Source organism: Syngnathoides biaculeatus, chromosome 4 (genome assembly GCF_019802595.1).
Source record: "Syngnathoides biaculeatus isolate LvHL_M chromosome 4, ASM1980259v1, whole genome shotgun sequence".
Taxonomy (NCBI): domain Eukaryota; kingdom Metazoa; phylum Chordata; class Actinopteri; order Syngnathiformes; family Syngnathidae; genus Syngnathoides; species Syngnathoides biaculeatus.
In genome coordinates, this window is record NC_084643.1 from 2,767,995 (window position 1) to 2,787,104 (window position 19,110).

The window sequence follows — 19,110 nt, forward strand, 5'->3', positions numbered from 1 at the left end:
TGCAGGGATCGGACGCCGGAATCGGACGGGGCGGTGTGAGAAACAATGCTGCCTTTTTTGTGGTCACATACCCGCAAAGATATCCTCAGCGTAGACAAAGACTTAAACGTGTCAAGTGGGAGGTATTTGGTCTGGACGCAAACAGAAAGTGACGTGGGCTACATTTTTGGGGGGGAGAAGGGGTTCTGTGGAATAATCACAACTCTTGTTACTGGTCTGCTCTGACACTGTGTCAGGCAGCGCTGTGATCAAGTGCAAAAAGTTGGTGTTCCCCCCAAACCCGCCATCTCTGCAGTAATTGAAGTCTTAAGCACCCGAAACAAATTTGTGGTCGTCACGTTATCTCTCTTGTGGTTGTCAGGCAACTTCACCATGACGACATGACTCCAAGAAGTTGCCCCGCCACAAAAAGTGAAAATATGGCATGCCAAGAAAAATGATGCAACTGTTCCCCTCGTTTCCACTCTCAAATTACGCAATGACCGGGTTGAACTTTTTTTTAAAAAATTCGACTTGTTAAAAGTCTTAAAGCTCCCCTTCCGTCACTGTTTTTCTATTTATATTATTTGATCATCTTTGATGTCCTTTGCTTGAGTTAGTATGATCATTTTGGTGGGAAATGCCCAGAATGTCCTTTTTCAAACTGTTAAATTTGGTCTTTCCTGCTCTGCATTTGAGAGAATTGGATTTTTCCTTATTATGCAACATGTAAATGAGCTTGGTTCTGATTGGGTCGCTGATACTCCCTACCGAAAGGAGAAATCCAGTGGTTTGCATTAATGATGTATCCAATAGGTCATGTAATATGTACCCTATTTTGACAATGTGACGTTAAATCCCCTCTCATTGAATAGTGTTTTTGAGAAGATTTTTATCGACAATTACGAATTTTCAGAGGGCGCTGCCATTTTCGCGAGTCACATGACCGACGTGGGAGTATGTGACGTGTTACGTGCCGTTCTAAACGTTCGATTCCATGGGACACCATTATGCCCGGCGCTGATTTCTCAGATTCATCTTCATCTGATGAAGAAATAGCAGTATCGGTTGATCGGGATAACGGAGGAATATTTCCATACGGAGCAGCGAGGCCATGAGGTCGCTCGTCAGACTCTGTGTCATTCTCCCCGAAGAACCATCCAAATATATTCAACATTATTTACAGCCGAGCGGCGGAGCTTGCTCGCGGCAGAGGCGTGGGCTGAGCATTATTTACAGCCACAGGTTCAAATATGTATGGAAGTATTCCTCCATCTTCCCGATCAAGCGAGCGGCGGAGAGCCGCTCACGGCTGCGTATGGAAGGATTCCTGCGTCTTCCCGATCAACCGATACTACTATTTCTTCATCAGATGAGGATAAATCCGAGAAATCGGCGCCGGGCATAAATGGTGTCCCATGTAATCGAGCGTTTGGAACGGCACGTAACACGTCACATACGCCCACGGAGGTCATGTGACTCGTGAAAATGGCAGAACACTCTCAAAACAATATTAAATGAGAGGATTTAACATCACGTTGTCAAAATAGAGTACATATTCCATGGATTTCCCCTTTAAAAATGCAACCGTGCTTGGCTCTGATTGGTCGATCTTACACCATCTACTCGGGGCGGCCACGCATTGATAGCGACATCGCATCCTTCGATGCAACGTTCAGACTCGCGTCCCTTCGAGAGTTTGCTCGCAGGGGTTATTAATACTTACTGAAGATTCGCTCCGTTAGCGCCACATTGATGTGCACCTCCGACCTCGAGGGTCGTAGGTGCGCTAGTGTTTGAAGGTTTCTGAGGACTCTAAATTGCCCGTAGGTGCTAATGTGAGCGCGATTGGTTGTCTGTTTGTATGTGCCCTGCGAGGGGCTGGCAACCAGTTCATGGGGTAACCCGCCTCCTGCCCGAAGATTTCTCCGACGGGCTCCAGCACCCCTGCAACCTTTGTGAGGATAAGTGGAATGGAAGGTGAATGAATGAATGAATAAATTTTGAATTCCCATTTCCTGCCACTGCGCCCCACGACCCTTACGGCCGGCGACGATCCACGTGAAACCCAAAATTGAATCAGAATCAGCTTTATTTATTATTCTATTCTAGCTTGAAAAAGGACATTCTGGGCATTTCCAACCAAAATAATCAAACTAACTCAATTAAAGGACATAAAAGATGATCAACATTAAATGGAAAAATCGTGTTGGAAGGGGAGCTTTAAGACTTTTAACGAGTAGAAAGGATGCGGATGAAGATAAAAAGAGACTGTTGATATTTTGAACGCGCCATTCCATCTTTGACAGGACTCGAACGCACTCACGCGATCATCCCTGAATTTACATCGTATGTCTGCGTACCATTGCATCCAGCAGTTGAATGCAGCGTTGCAGTTTTGGTCTGGTCTCGCAGTAAACTCGGAAGAGCTGCCTTCCGACAGGCTGCTTCTCACAGATGCTGACATAGTCCTTCTCTACAAAGACAGAGAAACACAATACTTTACACAGTACAGTGATGCCTCGGTTCTCGACCACAATCCCTTCCGGAAAACGATTCGAGAAGTGAATTGTTCGAAAACCGAATCAATATTTCCCATTACAATGAATGGAAAAAGAAATAATGCGTTTCAAGCCTAAAAAAAAATTATTCTTTTTAAAGTATTTTTTAAGCTTTTCCTGATAATAAACTGCACAGTAGAAATATATGTATAGTTGCAATGCTTTATATATAAAAAAATGTAAAAAAATATATTTATTTTTTGCTTAAGCTGTATGCTTTAGTAGTAGAGTACGCTAGGTTTGGAGTGCATTGCCGTGTCTGTAGCGACTAGGCCCCCAGCCTTGTAAACTTTTTTTTTTTTTAATAACAAAAGTGCAGAATAACTTTAAACATTTGAAATTTTAAACATTCTGGGTTTTTTTCACGGGGCGTTCGAATTGACAATAACAAAACGCGTCGTGGGCGGGTCAGCTGCTTGCGCCGTGCGCATTATGTGGTTTCTGTGTTTTTTACGGCAACATGGGAATTCACAACAAAGCGTGTCGTGGGTCAGCCGGTCTGGCCGCGCGCAATATGTTGTTTCCCAGTTTTGTCGGCGGCGTTCGAGTACCGATTTTCGTTCGAAAACAGAAGCAAAAAAAATAATCTTAACATTTTCATTCGAAAACCGACGTTGGAGAACTGATGCTTTTGTCCCACGCGTGCGCACAAACCGTACCGATGCCGCTGCCCAGCTCAGTGCACTGACTTATGTGGGGGAACCGAAGGATCTCCTTCCATTTTTTGCTCCTCCCTTTCCGCTTGCCTCCTCCACCTGCAGCGAGAGCAAAAAAAAAAAAAACAAAAAACGAGAAGTTTTCTTAGTAGGGGGCACACCGAGGCCCGCCGGCGGCCAGGGAAGGACGACGAGCGAGCGTGAGACGGGGCGGGGTCGTTGCAAGCTCCCCGTCGAATGAAATCATAGTCTCAGCTTGTATATGCATATAATTCATTAATTACGTTGCACTTCCTCTCCAAGTCTCAGGGCTCGCCGAGGACTTTTCTGAGTGCGAGAGATAGAAGCCTATCCCGACGCTCTTACTTCCCGTCAGAGGCCATTACGTGACTGCCAGACTGGATTCCACTGCTGTGAATAATCAAGCATCGGCTTCCTTCTGCATCACCAAATCATTACCATCCACGTCATCGTTGATTAGTGCAATATAGGTGATCAATCCGCGGATTAATCACGCCCTCACTTCACTGTCTCGTTATTTTAATTGTTTTTCTTTTTTGGTCCTGTATTAACTTGTGTATTATCCAATTGTGACTACTACTTTTTTTTTTTTTTTTTTTAATCAATTAGCGCTACCGTGTCCAGCGTCTTGTTTGTCTTCTGATTGCTATCTCGTCGGTCGAAGTCGCTGCGAATTCCTCCAGCTGCGAAGCGCAGTGGAAAAAGGCCGCAATATTGCGAGCATGAGAACAGGAAAAGCAGTGACAAGCAAACATCTTTAAGTAATAAAGCAGGAATGCGAGCGGCAGCGCGTCATGCTGGAGCCTCCGAGGGAAAGCTTCAGCACTTTTGTCTTCGCATTACCGCCGCTTCCTCCCCTCCCCTCCTCTGCTGTTCCACTTCATCACTAATTCCTCTGTGGCCTCCACCGAGGCGGCCATGTTTTCTTTAGGTTCCTTTGTGTTTGGGTGCAACTTCCTGTCTATTGACCTCGATAAACGCATCAATTTCTCCGCAGTGAGAAATATACTGCACATTTATTTTGAGTGGATGAGTGTGAAATTATTTTGCCACACCATAAGAGAATTACAGCTAAGATTTACTGAAATAGGCGGCACGGTGGGTCGGCTGGAAAGCGTTGGCCTCACAGTTCTCAATCCCGGCCCTCCCTGTGTGGAGTTCGCATGTTCTCCCCGTCCCTGCGTGGATTTTCTCCGGGCACTCCGGTTTCCTCTCACATCCCAAAAACATGCAACATTAATTGGACACTCTAAATTGCCCCGAGGTGTGATTGTGAGTGCGGCTGTTTGTCCCTATGTGCCGTGCGATAGGCTGGAAACCAGTTCAGGATGTACCTTGCCTCCGTTGATCCCCGTGTGGATAAGCGGCTAAGAAAATGGATGGATGGACTATTCGAGTGTGTTTGCTGGAGTACGTTAGGATTTCTGTGTAACACATTTAACACAGATTGTGTGATTGCAATTGGCTGGCAACCAGTTCAGGGTGTACGCCGCCTCCTGCCCATTGACAGCTGGGATAGGCTCCAGCACTCGCCGCAACCCTCGTGAGGATAAGCGGTCAGAAAATGGATGGATGGATGAAATAAATTGATGGAAGGTGACCTTTAATTTTACACAGGGTGGGTGGGCAGACACTTCAAGCGCTGCAACTATTTCCTCCCAGATTTTAATAAACATGCAACATTATTTGAACATTTGGAAATAGAAATTTCCCCAAGGTGTGATTGTGAGTGTAGCTGTCTGTCTCTATGTGCCTTGCGATTGGCTGGCAACCAGTTCAGGATGTACGCCGCCTCCTGCCCGTTGACAGCTGGGATAGGCTCCAGAACTCCCCGTGACCCTCATGAGGATAAGCGGCTAGGAAAACGGATGGATAATGTTAAAATGAATGTTAACATTTTCTTGTACGCACATTGACAAGAGTTCCTTATCGATCAAACCTCATTTGTGGCAATATATATAATGTGTAGTGTTATATAACATAGAAAATATTGATTCTGAAAGATAATTGATGTTTTTTTCAAGCAAATCTGTTGAAGTGTTCTGCATCAATTCATTTGGAGTCTCAAAATAACCTCTAAGGGTCCAGCACTCCCTGGGACCCTTGTGAGGAAAAGCAGCTAAGAAAATGGACGGATTTACTGAAATAAGAAAAATGTGGCGGCTTTCCGGACGTGCTATAAGTGCTATTTTCGGGAAATTCAACTCAAACCTAGTTCTGAATACTTTTTTTTTTTTTTTTTTTTTTTACTCAATATGAGAGAAAACATCTTATCATGAGTCCAACTCAAGATAAGAACATATAATGTTTGTGTAGTTTACTTTCACAAGACAAAAACATTTTGAATCCACGAGACAGTACTGACAGTGTTTCATTTTAGACGATGGCGCTCTTCAAGGAGGACTGTGAATTGATAAAAGGACTTTTTTTGGCACACACGATTGTTGTCAGGGCAGACAAATATTCGTTCACTTTTATGAACAAAAATCGGAAACACGCTTTTTACGCAGCACGAGAGAGGAGAAGAAGAGGTCAAATATCCCCAGACAAACACCAAGGCTCGCATGTATTAATAACCCAAGTCAAAATATCCCCTGAGAGAATCATTAACTCGCAGCACCTGCTACTCATCAACATTGTGTTGGACGCCATCAGCTATAAGCGGCCACGCTGGCTCGATTTAAGCTCCTGGAAAACAGTTAATATACAAAGTCAGGTATGTTCCGCATCCGTGCGCCGTACAAGCGGATAATTTGATTTCCTCCGGCGAAACTGTGACGTCCGCGCAGTGAGAGTTAATCCCCCCGCCGCCGCCCATCTAAAAATCAAGGTAATGGAGGGCGGCTTTGGAATCGCCACGAAACAAACCACTTCCTGTGGAAGGTCACGTCGCGTCAAATAATTGCCGTAAACATCCAGCTTTTACACAATGGCCTTTAGCGGTCTATAAAACTGCTGATGTGGTCCAAAATCAGATCTCTGGTTTCCCAAAAGGAATGTATTCCTTTTTTTTTTTTTTGGACTTGTTAAATAGCTCCTTTTGTAGTGGGTTTTTTTTTGTGTCAAATAAAGGTTGCATGACCAAATGATGCGTTTAATTGGGCCTTGGGTCCTAATTAAGACCGCCTTGGATCAATTTTTCTCTGGTCTTATGGCTTTTGACCTCAGGTGAAGACATGACAAAATCCTTCCATCCATTTTCTTTTGCCGCTTATCCTCACGAGGGTCCCCGGGAGTCTGTCAACAGGCAGGAGGTGAACTGGTTGCCAGCCAATCGCAGGGCACATTGAGACAAACAGCCGCACTCACAATCTCACCTAGGGGCAATTTAGCGCGTCCAATTAATGTTGCATGGGTTTTTTTTTTTGGGATGTGGGAGGAAACCGGAGTGCCCGGAGAAAACCTACGCAGGGATGGGGAGAACATGAAAACTCCGCACAGGCTTATTTGTATGCATTTGGGAATTGGGAAATTGATGTTTTTATTGTTGTGGCACAGTTGTCACTAAGTGACATCCATCCATCTATTTTCCGAGCTGCTCATCCTCACAAGGGTTGCAGCCAAGAGGCAGGGTGCGCCATGAACTGGTTGCCAGCCAATCGCAGGGCACATCGAGACAAACAGCCGCACTCACAATCGCACCTACGGGAAATTTAGAGTGTCCAAATAAATGCATGTTTGGGGGATGTGGGAGGAAAGCAAAGAACATGCAAACAGGGTCGGGATTTGAACCCGGGTCCTCAGTACTGTGAGGCCAACACTTTACCAGCTGATGCGCCGTGCTGCCGACATGACAAAATATGTACTGTAAATGTTATGGTTAGAGCGTCTGCCTCACAGCTCTGAGGACCGGGTTTGGAATCCCGGCTCCGTCTGTGTGGAGTTCTCGCGGGCACTCCACTTTCCTCCCACATCCCAAAAACATGCATTAATTGGAGTCTCTAAATTGCCCGTAGGTGTGATTGTGAGTGCGGGTGTTTGTCTCCACGTTGAGGGTGCACCCTGCCTCCTGGCTGCGACCCTCGTGAGGATAAGCGGCTCAGATAATAGATGGATGGATGTCACTTTGTGACAAGTGTGCCACAACAATTTCCCGATTCCCATATGCATCCAAATAAGCATTAATAATTCAAACTCATATAACAGATGAATCCCATCTGCTGTGTTGTGGTTTCCTGTTCAATCAAAAGAGCTCAAATTCCACTTAACATTGTTTGTTGTGTTAATGCGATATGCATCTGCTCCCCAAAGGGGGAACAATCCGGGCAGGATGCGACAAATCGGGTCGAGAAAGCAATTTGTCAAACGACGGCCGGGAAGGACTTTTAAAAGTGACGAAAACGATTGAAATCGTTGAAATTCATTCATTTGATACATAAGTCCTCCGTGAAACATTTTTTCCCCCTTCCGTCCAGGATTGACGGCGTATATGTATTTATTATATGAAACGGCGCTCAAGGTCTCAGCATCCGTCACTTCCACAGCAGCTGGACAATAAAGCAGACTGCGCTGAGGCGTTGCTGCGCGCAGGCCCACGTCACTTTAATTTCTTCCATACGCCTGTGTGGTCACTGCACTTTATTTATGTTTCCCCTTAACGGCTCTGACATCATCAAGGCACGTCAAGTTGAGAAAAAATAAGCCTGCAGAGGGAAGGTGCGACACTTTGAGGTTACCGGAACCCGAAAACGTGTGCGTTTTCTGTGCCTGCAAACAATTGTAGGCTTGACCTCAAGTTCCTCAAGTTCAACATTTCACGCCGTTAACCGAATGCGGGACAACAGCACACCCCCCCGCTAGCAGTGGCGTGATCCCCGACCAGATCGCCGTCACACCCCGGTGCCGCGTGAAAAATCTGTGCCGTTACGGTCTAGAAAATAAATCGAAATCATGCAGCTGTAAAGACAAACTACACAACCGCACTTTGCGCCTCCATTCCAGATACAACGGTATGAGCTCAGAGCGCTGCGGAATGTAAAGTCGAATTTCAAATGTTTTAAGTCATTTTTGGGTCACTGTGTGGGAGGAAACCGGAGTGCCCGGAGAAAAGCCACCTGAGCCAAAAATGAGCCCAAAAAATGAGCGGACAGGGCGGCACTGTGGCTCAGCTGGTAAAGTGCTGGCCTCGCAGTTCTGAGGTCCCAGGTTGGATCCCCGACCCGCCTGTGTGGAGTTCGCGTGTTCTGCCTCTGCCTGCGTGGGTTTTCTCCGGGCACTCTGGTTTCCTCCCACATCCCAAAAACATGCAACATTAAGTGGAGACTCGCAATTGTTTGTCTCCATGTGCCCTGTGATTGGCTGGCGACTGTTCAGGGTGTACCCCACTTCCTCCAGCACTCCCTGTGACCCTTGTAAGGATAAGTGGCCAAGAAAATGGATGGATGTATACTTAAATAAAAAAAAAAAAGCATAAGCCAAGCCAGACTGGAAAAACCTTTTCTTCACTCTTTCGTGGAATAAGTTGGTCAGCCCCAAGTGTGAATGTTTTTAAATCCGGGTTGAAAACTCTTCTTTTTTTCTCATGTTTTTTAGAATATTCCACTTTTTGATCATATTACGTGCGCTATATGTGGTTTTAATTGTTTTTTTTTAATATTTTGTTTGTCATTTTTATTGTCTTTATCCCGTTTTAAATCTTTTATCTCTTTGTTTTCAAATGCCCTCAATCATGTGAAGCACATTGAGTTACCTCGTGTATGAAATGCATTATAGAAAAAAATTTGCTTTGCTTTGCTTGCATGTGAGAATAAGGCTGACAATGTCCGCATCCGAATGCGACGTCGTCCCGCGTGTGTGGGTGCTCCTCAGAGGTCACCAAAAAAGGTCAAACTTTCCGAGGATTAACCGCGTCTCTACCAGCCTGATATTTTCTTCACAAAAAAAAATTAATAATAATAATAATGCGCCCAGGCTTCTTATGTAAGCGCTCACACATTCTCACAACCACCTCCTTTTGCCTGAATTGTGAAACGTCGGTTCTGGAGTTGAGTCACGGCCGGGTGGTCAGAAAGGTAACGAAACGGTGACGAAAAGCGGCGGCGTAATACAAATGCCTTTGTTCTCGGAAAGTCTTCCTTTTCCTGCTCCTCCGCAAAGTCCAACTGTTTGTGAGATGCAAACCTTTCGCGTCAGAGATGAAGGAGCTTCAGCCAAAAGAGAAGTAACAGATTTACAAACAGTTAGGGTATAACTTCGGTAATATTGTCTTTAAAGGTCAAGTGTCATGAAATGGGTGATTTTTAGTACGTTATCAATGAAAAAAAAACCGCAGCCGGTATGGACCCATCTGGTTTTTCACCACAAAACATGATTTTGACGTGTATGGCTTTTTGTAACTCCCGCCATGAAAATCCTCTCGAGGGATTTGTTTTTCGACAAGAACCAGGAAGTGACGTCGGAGGCAGTAGCGCGCTCGAGCGGACTCGTTTCTTTCCATGAGTTTTACCTGCGGGAAGATAGCTCGATGTTCCTCCGTGTTAGCCAAAATGCCGGCTTGTTGCATTGCTGGACATTGTTCGAACACTCGGGAGGATAGATTCGCTCTTCTTACTTTTCCAAAAAAAAAACTGGTTCGTCATGAAAAATGGATTGCACAGCTGCAAAGGACGAGCGCTTTGTGGGTTCCAAATGACAGGCAGGTGTGTATAAAGCTACTAAAAAAAAAACAATGGTTTTGGGGTAGGTGGGGGGCGTAATCCGTAAGTCAGGGGTGCTAAATGTGACCATGTGAGCATCGGAAGGCTTCCGTGCAGCAGCCGTTGAAGGACGGCCTCCGCAGGCCTTGTGAATTGCCACCGGCCTTGTTGACAAGGTCGAGCCGGCTGCCGGCCTTGTCAGCCAAGGTGGCTCGTCGCGGCGCCAGGCTGCAGTGGCTCATCTCCGCCACGGAAGTGGATCGGACGGGGAGGCGGTTTGACCGTGGCGTCGTCGTCGTTCGCGGGCGGCGTTGTTTTTATCACCGCCGCAAGGAAGTGGATCGGGCTGGGAGGTGGTTTGGCCGTGATCCGCAGATCATCTAAATATGGCTCTTAACAATAGCGTGTTCGTCTCCCATAGTAGGCGCCACAGCGTGTTTTCAATGGCAGTTGTCCGGGGTGACGTCACGGATGCAGCCAACATGGCGACCACTTGGATATCGAATGACACTTCCGCAACTTTGCGCAAATTCATTTTTTCGTGTAGACATTGAAGTGAATAATGTTATATGTATTTTTTATTTCAATATCTATTTTAGAATCTTTATAGGGATGCCTCTTGACCTTTTAACCTAATGTAGCATTGTCATGGAAAATTACCACCGGGTAGAGTGTCAAAGTTTTTCGTTAGCAGGGGGGGGGGGGGGGGATCGAGGCAATAACTGATACAAAAATGAACAATAGTAAAAAAGACAATAGAAAAAAATGCAATCCGGTACCTGAAAGAAAAGACCCTCCCGTTTTTGAGTAAAAGAAGACCTATCGGGGATAGTCCCGGCCTCTGCGATTTGTGTTTGCGTGCCTCAGGAAGCGAAGGGAAACACTGCCCAGACTCGAGGTCAAGGGGAGGACTATGGCCGGAAGACGCTCTCGCCTCTTCCACAATGACGTCACGGCCGCCGGTCCCGTTGCCCTGCGGCCTCATCACAAATTCGAAACCTTTCGCGGACTCGAGCTCAACGGGCACATCTGCGCTCACAGCAGACACGACCCAGCAATTCTGACCTATTCTTTTAGTCGCTGGAGTCAGGGAGGACACACCTGCTCAAGCACAAAGTGTGGGAAAAAAATGGAAATAAAAGAATAAAATACAACCACACCAATTTCACAATTCCAGACCAGATCTTATTTTCAGCAATATCTGCAATAAAGAGCTCCATGAAACTTGTTGCAACATTGCAATACAAGACGTTGTGACGATTTTTCCGTCACGTCCTTGTAATCGCCGGTGCTAAAAATAGCAAGCGAGCCAAGGGCACGAACCAGTGAGCTAATACACACTGAGATGGTCAAACCGGTCGGTGACCTCGCAGCAGTTGTTGCTTGAGTGATTTTGCGCCTGTGTATGCGCTCATAAAGGGGGTTGGGGGTGGGGGTGGGGGACGACGACTGAGCAGACCAGGGAGGCCGTGCCGTTCCTGTCTGGAAAGAGTCAGGTGCAGCGGGGTTCCTGTGCTAATAATACATTAAGTATGGAATGCGGAAGGGGGGGGGGGAGAGAGAAATAAAAGCAGAAGCGCAGATAAAATAAAATGCAGGTGTCAAACTCAAGGCCGGGGGGCCAGATGTGGGCCGTCACATCGTGTGATGCGGCCCGCCTAAACACATCAAATGTGCGCGGAACTCATGTTTCTCGCTAAAAAATTTTCCAGTAATGAAATGTTTCTTTGCTTTTAAAAATGAGATTGGAAGCAAATTTTGTTACCGAACCACTTCTTTTTTTAATTGAACAATGGCTAAACATCCATCCATTTTCTTTGCCCCTTATCCTCACAAAGATGCACTGTGCCGCCACAATGGCACTAAACACTTTGAGCAAATATCTTTTCCTTGACTTTGTATTTCAAAAATAGTCATCGAACACTTTTTGTGTACAAAATGTAATCTGTGGAGACGGTTAGAAATCCGGCGGCACGGTGGAACAGCTGGTAAAGCGTTAGCCTCACAGTTCTGAGGTCCCGGGTTCAATACCAGACCCTGCCTGTGTGGAGTTTGCATGTTCTCCCTGTGCCTTTGTGGGTTTTCTCCGGGTACTCGGGTTTCCTCCCACATCCCCAAAACATGCAAACACTAGTTGGACACTCTAAATTTCCCCTAGGTGTGATCGAGTGCGGCTGTTTGTTTCCATGTGCCCTGCGATTGGCTAGCAACTAGTTCAGGGTGCACCCCGCCTCCTGCCCGTTGACAGCTGGGATAAGCTCCAGCACTCCCAACAACCCTTATGAGGATAAGCAGTTGAGAAAATGGATGGATGGGTGTTCAGTGCTTCAAGTAGTGTTGAGTCCAGCCAGCAGAGAAGGCCTTGGTGTCCCTGACTGCTTACCACTAGCTGTGAGGTACTTCTCTTCACCCGCCCCCCCCCCCCCATATTTCTTTGTATTAAATATATATAATATTAAATATGCCTTCGGATCCGCTAACCCCAATGCGATTCGAGCTGAGTCTGTGTGGAAAAGGGAAGCTGTTTTGTGGAGCTTTAATTTTGCTGACTCAATCAAAGGTGGGATAGGCTCCGGCACTCTCTGTGACCCTCATGAGGATAAGCGGCAAAGAAAATGGATGGATGGATGGGTTGGAAATCCATATCGTCGTAACGGCTCTCGACGGTAAACCGTGGAGTCTGTGACAAATATGACACTTTCTACAACTACTATTTGACAGGCATTGGGATCTGCCTCAATATCAATGCGCCCTGTTCTAAAAAAAATATCACGTTTCTCACCTTTTTTTTAAATTATTATTATTATCCCAGGGCTGGCACTCAGTACTTTCTTTGAAAACGGGGGAATCTCATTCAGCAGTTCATTAAAGTGAAAACAACAACAACAACAACAACCTTTTGAAGAGCATGAGCACGCATTTAACTCAATGAGAAATCACCCAACAAAGTTGTCTATCCTCACTAAAGCCTTTGCGTCGGTGCTCGATTCCGGGTAACGAGTGGCCGAGAAAAGGAATCGAAAATCAAATCGTTTCAACACTGAAGTTAGTTATTATCTCCATGGAAGGCAACATCATCAAAAAACAAACAAACACTCCACTCCTCCCCATCAACACGACCTTAGCATTGTCAGAATGCAATAAATGTTTTTAAAGGGTGACTTTTATGGCGGCGTAATCTCTTCTGTATGATTCCATTTCCCGTCATCCGGGGGCGACGCTTTGTAGTTACCCGAAAGGAAGTGGCAAACAACAAAGAACGGAGCCAACTTACCGTGGCGCAGGATACGCCGACGACTGCACGCGTGCGCCGTGGAGCGCGCTTAACGCGACTACGTCGGGCCTTCTCTGGCTCGCCCTCGCCCGTCGCGCTGCTCTCTCGTGCGCACGCAGATGCTAACATCAACGTGTTTGTTCCATATTTTACAGCTGTGTTGACATTCCGAATGGTTTTATCCGTGTTATGACAACATCTCGGAAAAAAAGGTTGTGCTTCTGATACAAACCGGCTGTTCCTTTCTTGTCAACATCTGCGTTTATTCTGTGTTTTAGACCTGCTATTTTATTTTTTCCCCCTCCATTGCCATTTTCGATCTATACTTGCCTGCAGCTGATGATTGATGGTTTTACAGTGTGGACGTTTTAGATTTGGACCCGTTTCTTCACTTCCTTACCGCACTCACTATTGCTCTGTATTGTTGACCCCAAATATTTGAAGTCATCCACCCTCGCTATCTCTTCTCCCGTCCGCCCATATATTCTGTTTTACTTCGGCTAATCTTCATTCCTCTCCTTTCCAGTGCGTGCCTCCGTCCTTCTAATCGTTCCTCCACCTGCTCCCTCTATATTACGATATCATCTGCGAACATCACAGTCCAAGGGGATTCCACTCTAACCTCATCTGTCAGCCAAAAATAGATAGTTTGTGGCGACCCCTAACGGGACAAGCCGAAAGGAAAAGAAGAAGAAGATTTGATACCTTTTTTTTTCCTCCCAAAGTCCTTTAAAAAATATTGAGGTCAACAACTGTTGGTAATGTAAACTCACATATTTGTCAGTTTAGAGAAGAACTTCCACATTCGAATGCCATAGCGAAGAGTGATTGCATGTCATAAAGAAGCAAACGCTGCATGCATGTTGCTGCTGACTAACAGTGAGGGGGTATAGGGAGGGGGGGGGTGGGGGGGGGGGGGGATATTGATTAGTTCCAGGTTGATGCACCTGAAATATTAAAAGAACGGTCCGGTATTAAAAATATGGCAACAATGCAAACGGCGCATACTCAAGATAGGTTCAAATGCAACTTAAAGGTCCACTGTCATGATTATTTTGATTTTTTTTTAAAAAGGCAGCCGGAATGGACCCATCCGTTTTTTCACCACCCAATAGGATTTTGACGTATATGGCTTTTTGTCACTCCCGCCATGAAAATCCTCTCGATGGATCTGTTTTGGAGAAGAAGCAGGAAGTGACGTTAGTAGCAGACGCCCACTCAGGCTATCTCGTATGTTTCTACTAGTTTTACCTGTTGGAAGGTAGCTCTTTGTTCCTTCGTGTTAGCCAAACTGCCGGCTCGTTGTATTGCCAGATATTGTTCGAACACTTGGGAGGGTGGATTCATTCTTCGTACTTTTCCAAAAGACCTGGTTCGTCGTGAAAAATGTATTGCACGGGTGCAAAGGACGAGAGCTTTGTGGGTTCCAAATGACAGGAAGGTGTGTATACAGCTACTAAAAAAAAAAATAATAGTGGGGGGTTATGGGGACATAATCCTCTCAGAATGTAACGAAAGATCCGCGCATGAAAGTCAGGGGTGTTAAATGTGTCGATGTACCCGTTGAAGCCGAGGCACGGCTCATGCATACTGTCCGGGAGTCTGTTGTTAGAAGTGAGCCGCATGTCATCAAAATATGGCTCAAAACGATAGCGTAATACCGCCTCGGTCACTTTACTCGATTGTGAGATGTTCTCTTCTTTGAAAAAGGCTTCCTTCTCCCATAGTAGGTGGGCAGGTGACCCGCCACCAAAGCCGTGCCTCGCGGGCGAGCTGGCTCATACTTACTGTCTGGGAGTCTGTTGTTAGTTGGAAATGATCCGCATATCATCTAAATATGGCTCGAAACGGTAGGGTAATATTGCCTCGCTCACTTCACTCGATTGTGAGATGTTCTTCTTCTTCGAAAAGAGCTTCCGTGTCCCACAGTAGGTGGCACAGCGTGTTTTCAATGGCGAACGTCCCGGTGTGATGTGATAAACAGACGATGCAGCCAATATGGCGACCACTTGGATGTCAAATGAGACTTCCCCAACTTTGTGCATGGATGACACGCTCTCTGCTCATATTTATTTTTTCGCATGGACATTGAAGTGAATAATGTTGCATGTATTTTTTATTACAACATCTATTTTAGAATGTTTATAAGCATGATACTTGACCTTTAAGTAATCTAATACAGTGTTGGAAACCTATGCTATACTGTGGTACTTGAGATATTTCTGGAGTACTATACTGTTGCATTTAATAAGAATATTTCATCATTCATATTGCACCCATCTTTTTCCTTCTTTTACTCTATTACCCAGAGTTCCGTTTCAACAACCCCGTTAAGAACAGGCGTGAACTTGTTGCATCCAGAGTTACATATACTGTGCAGGACTGCATGTGTGGGCAGAGGCAGCAATAACAATAGAGGTGCAAGTGCCACTGAGCTGAATATTTCCACTCAAGAAAAAATAAAAAATAAAAAAAAAAAATGAGTCACACTCCCACTCAAAACAGAGCCTTGTGGTGCCAATGTACAAATGTGCATCTTAGTATCTTCTTTGCTTGCTGCCTTCATGTACGACCGCCCATAGAACCGCGTACTCTGCTCGGATTCCCACCCAAATTTGACTTTTAACGCAGTAATTTACAGAAATATTTTTGTCACTTAGCAACCTAGTAGTATATCTATCTATAAATAAGAACGTGAGGGTAATAAAACGGAGCCGTGTTCCGCACTCCAAAATCTGCGGCCTACGACAGAGTCCGTATAGTGTTCCTCTGATTTCTCCCGTTGTGATACGACGAAGCGTATTTTAGAGTCTTCCACCTCCACAGATCTCCGTACGGGCTCCAGTTGTCCACGAGATAAAAAGTCAACAGCGCGTCATGACAACAAAGGGATGTGCTCTTAGAAGACAAGGCGGGAGGACCTTAATGGGAGTGGAGAAAGGATGAATGAGACATCATGGCATGGATTTGAAATTCCCGGCCTACGGAGCACACCTGGTTATAAGCATCAGCCAGTACATTTGTAAAGGAAATACCATTTGGTACATAAATACGGGCAGCTGTGCAAAAGCCACATTGAAACACGAGATATTTACAAAGAAAGACGGCACACGGAGAGTTTAACGCTAGCGCCGCCACGCTAACAGGGGCGGTTTAAAATAAAAACATACCGGTAAAAATCACGGAGGCACGGCAGTAACACGCCAGCGCAGCGCTAACAGGGCCGGACCGGTAAAAGTCACTTCCTCGCCACATATATTCCACCGGTCTCACTCTTACTTTTCCCGCTGCGGCTGTTAGAAAAAAAATGCACAAATTAGTCGCATCACCGCATGAAGCGCAGGGTAGAAAGCGTGTGAAAAATGTCGCGGCTTATAGGCCGGAAATGACGGTACTTGAGCAGGTGACATTCAGGCAAGTTGCGCAGCGCTTTTTCGCAAGAATTTGGGCAGCACCGTTGACACAAGCTGGTCTACCTTGCTGCGACTTGTTGTGGTATCGCAACCGCCTTCCCTCCAGCTCCCCGGCTTGATTGACACTCCTGCGTGATCAAAGTCACTCGCACTCATAAATAACTGAGCGGCACGGTGCCGCGGCTGTAGAGCGTAGGGCTCACAGTTGTGAAGCCCAGGGTTCAAATCCCGGCCCCACTTGCGTGGAGTTTGCATGTTCTCCCCGTATATGTCTGGGTTTTCTCCGGGCACTGCGGTTTCCTCCCACATCCCAAAAATCATACATTAAATGGACAAAGGCGGCGAGGTGACTCAGCTGGTAGTGTTGGCCTCACAGTTCTGAGGGCCCGGCCCCACCTCTGTGGAGTTTGCATGTTCTCCCCGTGCCTGCGTGGGTTTTTTCCGGGCACTCCGGTTTCCTCCCGCATTCACAAAAACATGCAACATTAATTGGAAACTCTAAATTGCTCCTCGGTGTGATTGTGAGTGCGGCTCTCTATGTGCCCTGTGATTTGCTGGCAACCAGTTCAAACTGTACCCTGCCTCCTGCCCATTGACCTTCGTGAGGATGAGCGGCTCAGAAAATAGATGGATGGACTATATTAGTGTGCTTACTAAAGGGTTTGCTGGAGTATGTTAAGATTTCTTTGTAACTGACTCACATTTAACACAGATTGTGTGATTGCGATTGCAGGGTGTACCCCGCCTCCTGCCACTTGACAGCTGGGATAGGCTCCAGCACTCCCCACGACCCTCGTTAGGATAAGCGGCAAAGAAAATGGATGGATGACTAAATGGACAAACTAAATTTCCCCTCGGTGTGATTGTGACCGCGACTGTTGTCTGCCTCCATGTGACCTGCGATTGGCTGGCAACCAGCTTCCCCCTGCCCGATGACACCCGGATCAGCTCCGGCACTCCTGTGACCCTCGTGAGGATAAGCGGCTCAGAAAATGGATGGATGGATGAAATAAAGGGTGAGCTTTAATTTTACACAGACACTTGAAGAGCTCCAACTATTTGGGTAGATTAACACATTGAAATACAATAATATAATAATATTCCCATAAAGGGAATGTATAAAAGCAGGATAACAACTACCGTAATTTCCGGCCTACAAACCGTGACTTTTTTTTTCCACACGCTTTCAACCCTGCGGTTTATGCGGTGATGTGGGTAATTTGGGGATTTTTTTTTTCCAACGGCCGCAAGGGGTCACTCGAGCAGAAAAGATAAGAATGAGACCGGTGGAATATATGTGCCGAGAAAGTGACTTTACCGGCCCTGTTAGCATTATTGCTGTGCTAGCGTTTTGCTGCTGCGTTACTGGCGTGCCTCAATGATATTTACCAGTAAGTTTTATTTTAACTGACCCTTTATTAGCTGCATTAGCTTTAGCACGGCGCTAGAGTTACCACTAGCGTTAGCACCGCACGCTAGCGTTGAACTATTTCCGTGTAACATCTTTCTTTGTAAATATCTCATGTTTGAATCTGGGTTTCAATGTGGGCACTTGCGGCTTTCACACAGCTGGGGCGTATGTATGTACCAAATGGTATTTCCTTTACAAATGTACTCGGTGAGGCTTGGAACCAGGTGCGCTGTGTAGCCCGGGAATTACGGTAATTGATGTGCCATCAAGCGTTTTTAGATTGGAACATCTCCAAATTGTCTCACCTACACGCGAAACTTCTGAAAATCACAAAGGAACAAAAATTCCCACTTTTACCGGATCATTCTTGTCAAGACGTCCCCTAATCTAGACATCTTTTTAGTAGGTGGACATGCTCCTGATATTTTTTGTTGTTGTAGTTTTTCCTCCACCAACACTAACTTCTTTATGACTGAACTGGTCAGTCAGCGAACATTTAAAACAGGGAAAGAGAAAGAGAATGCCAGCAGGCAGCAGGAGAGTGGAATTCACTCAGTTGCGGCCCAAACGAAATACTACCGCTCTGTTAACATAATTTACTGAGGCCATCTGGACGCGGCGCTCCAGTTTTCCTCCCCGTACTCTCATTCATTTCAACAGCCGGTGACGTTTGCCAGTTTTGGAATCTACAACCGCTGCCGGGAGGAGTTGTGAATGGGGAGGCGATGCACGCACACACACGCATTCACTCCAGTGACACGCTGGTGTGCGATTACATTCAAACAAAGGAATTGACCCCAAGAAATATACCAGAAAGGCCGCGATTAAATGTCAGCTAGCGTGAAATAGGCATGCTCAATCGCACATCGCGCAATCGCCCGCGAGTACTTTCCGCGGTGTTGATCAGCTGTCACCGCAGCGGTTTTCTCTCCGAGAATGCGTGACGTGCAGACCGACGGGATCGTCGGAGCGTTGAGCGTGACAGTCAACTGATCCGCGGGTGACCGCGCCGAGAGATCGGGGTGTTTCGTTTCACCGCACGCGCTCGTCGCCCGTAAAATTTCTTCAAGCGGAGACCCGAGAGCGAGCGGCTCCGCGGGAAGGTGGAGATCGGGTGGCGGTTGCCCACTCAGTTTGTTATATAACAATCAATCTGATTA

General features: G+C 46.2%; 1 protein-coding gene across 3 annotated transcripts in view; it reads right to left on the bottom strand.

Annotated features, from left to right (window-relative positions):
- grk5l (G protein-coupled receptor kinase 5 like) overlaps positions 1-19,110 on the bottom strand; it is a 39,954-nt gene that overhangs the window by 17,472 nt on the left and 3,372 nt on the right. The window contains exons 1-3 of one of the 3 annotated variants that reach the window (XM_061817703.1): positions 10,632-10,702; positions 3,200-3,295; positions 2,343-2,455 (exon numbers count right to left, since the gene is read on the bottom strand). The exons of 1 other annotated variant lie outside the window; for it this stretch is intronic. In XM_061817703.1, coding sequence (XP_061673687.1) covers positions 2,343-2,345 — 3 coding nt within the window. In that variant the 5' untranslated portion in view covers positions 2,346-2,455; positions 3,200-3,295; positions 10,632-10,702. Of the gene's footprint in view, positions 1-2,342; positions 2,456-3,199; positions 3,296-10,631; positions 10,703-19,110 lie in introns of those variants that run through there. One more of the 3 variants, XM_061817701.1, reaches the window with a different exon arrangement.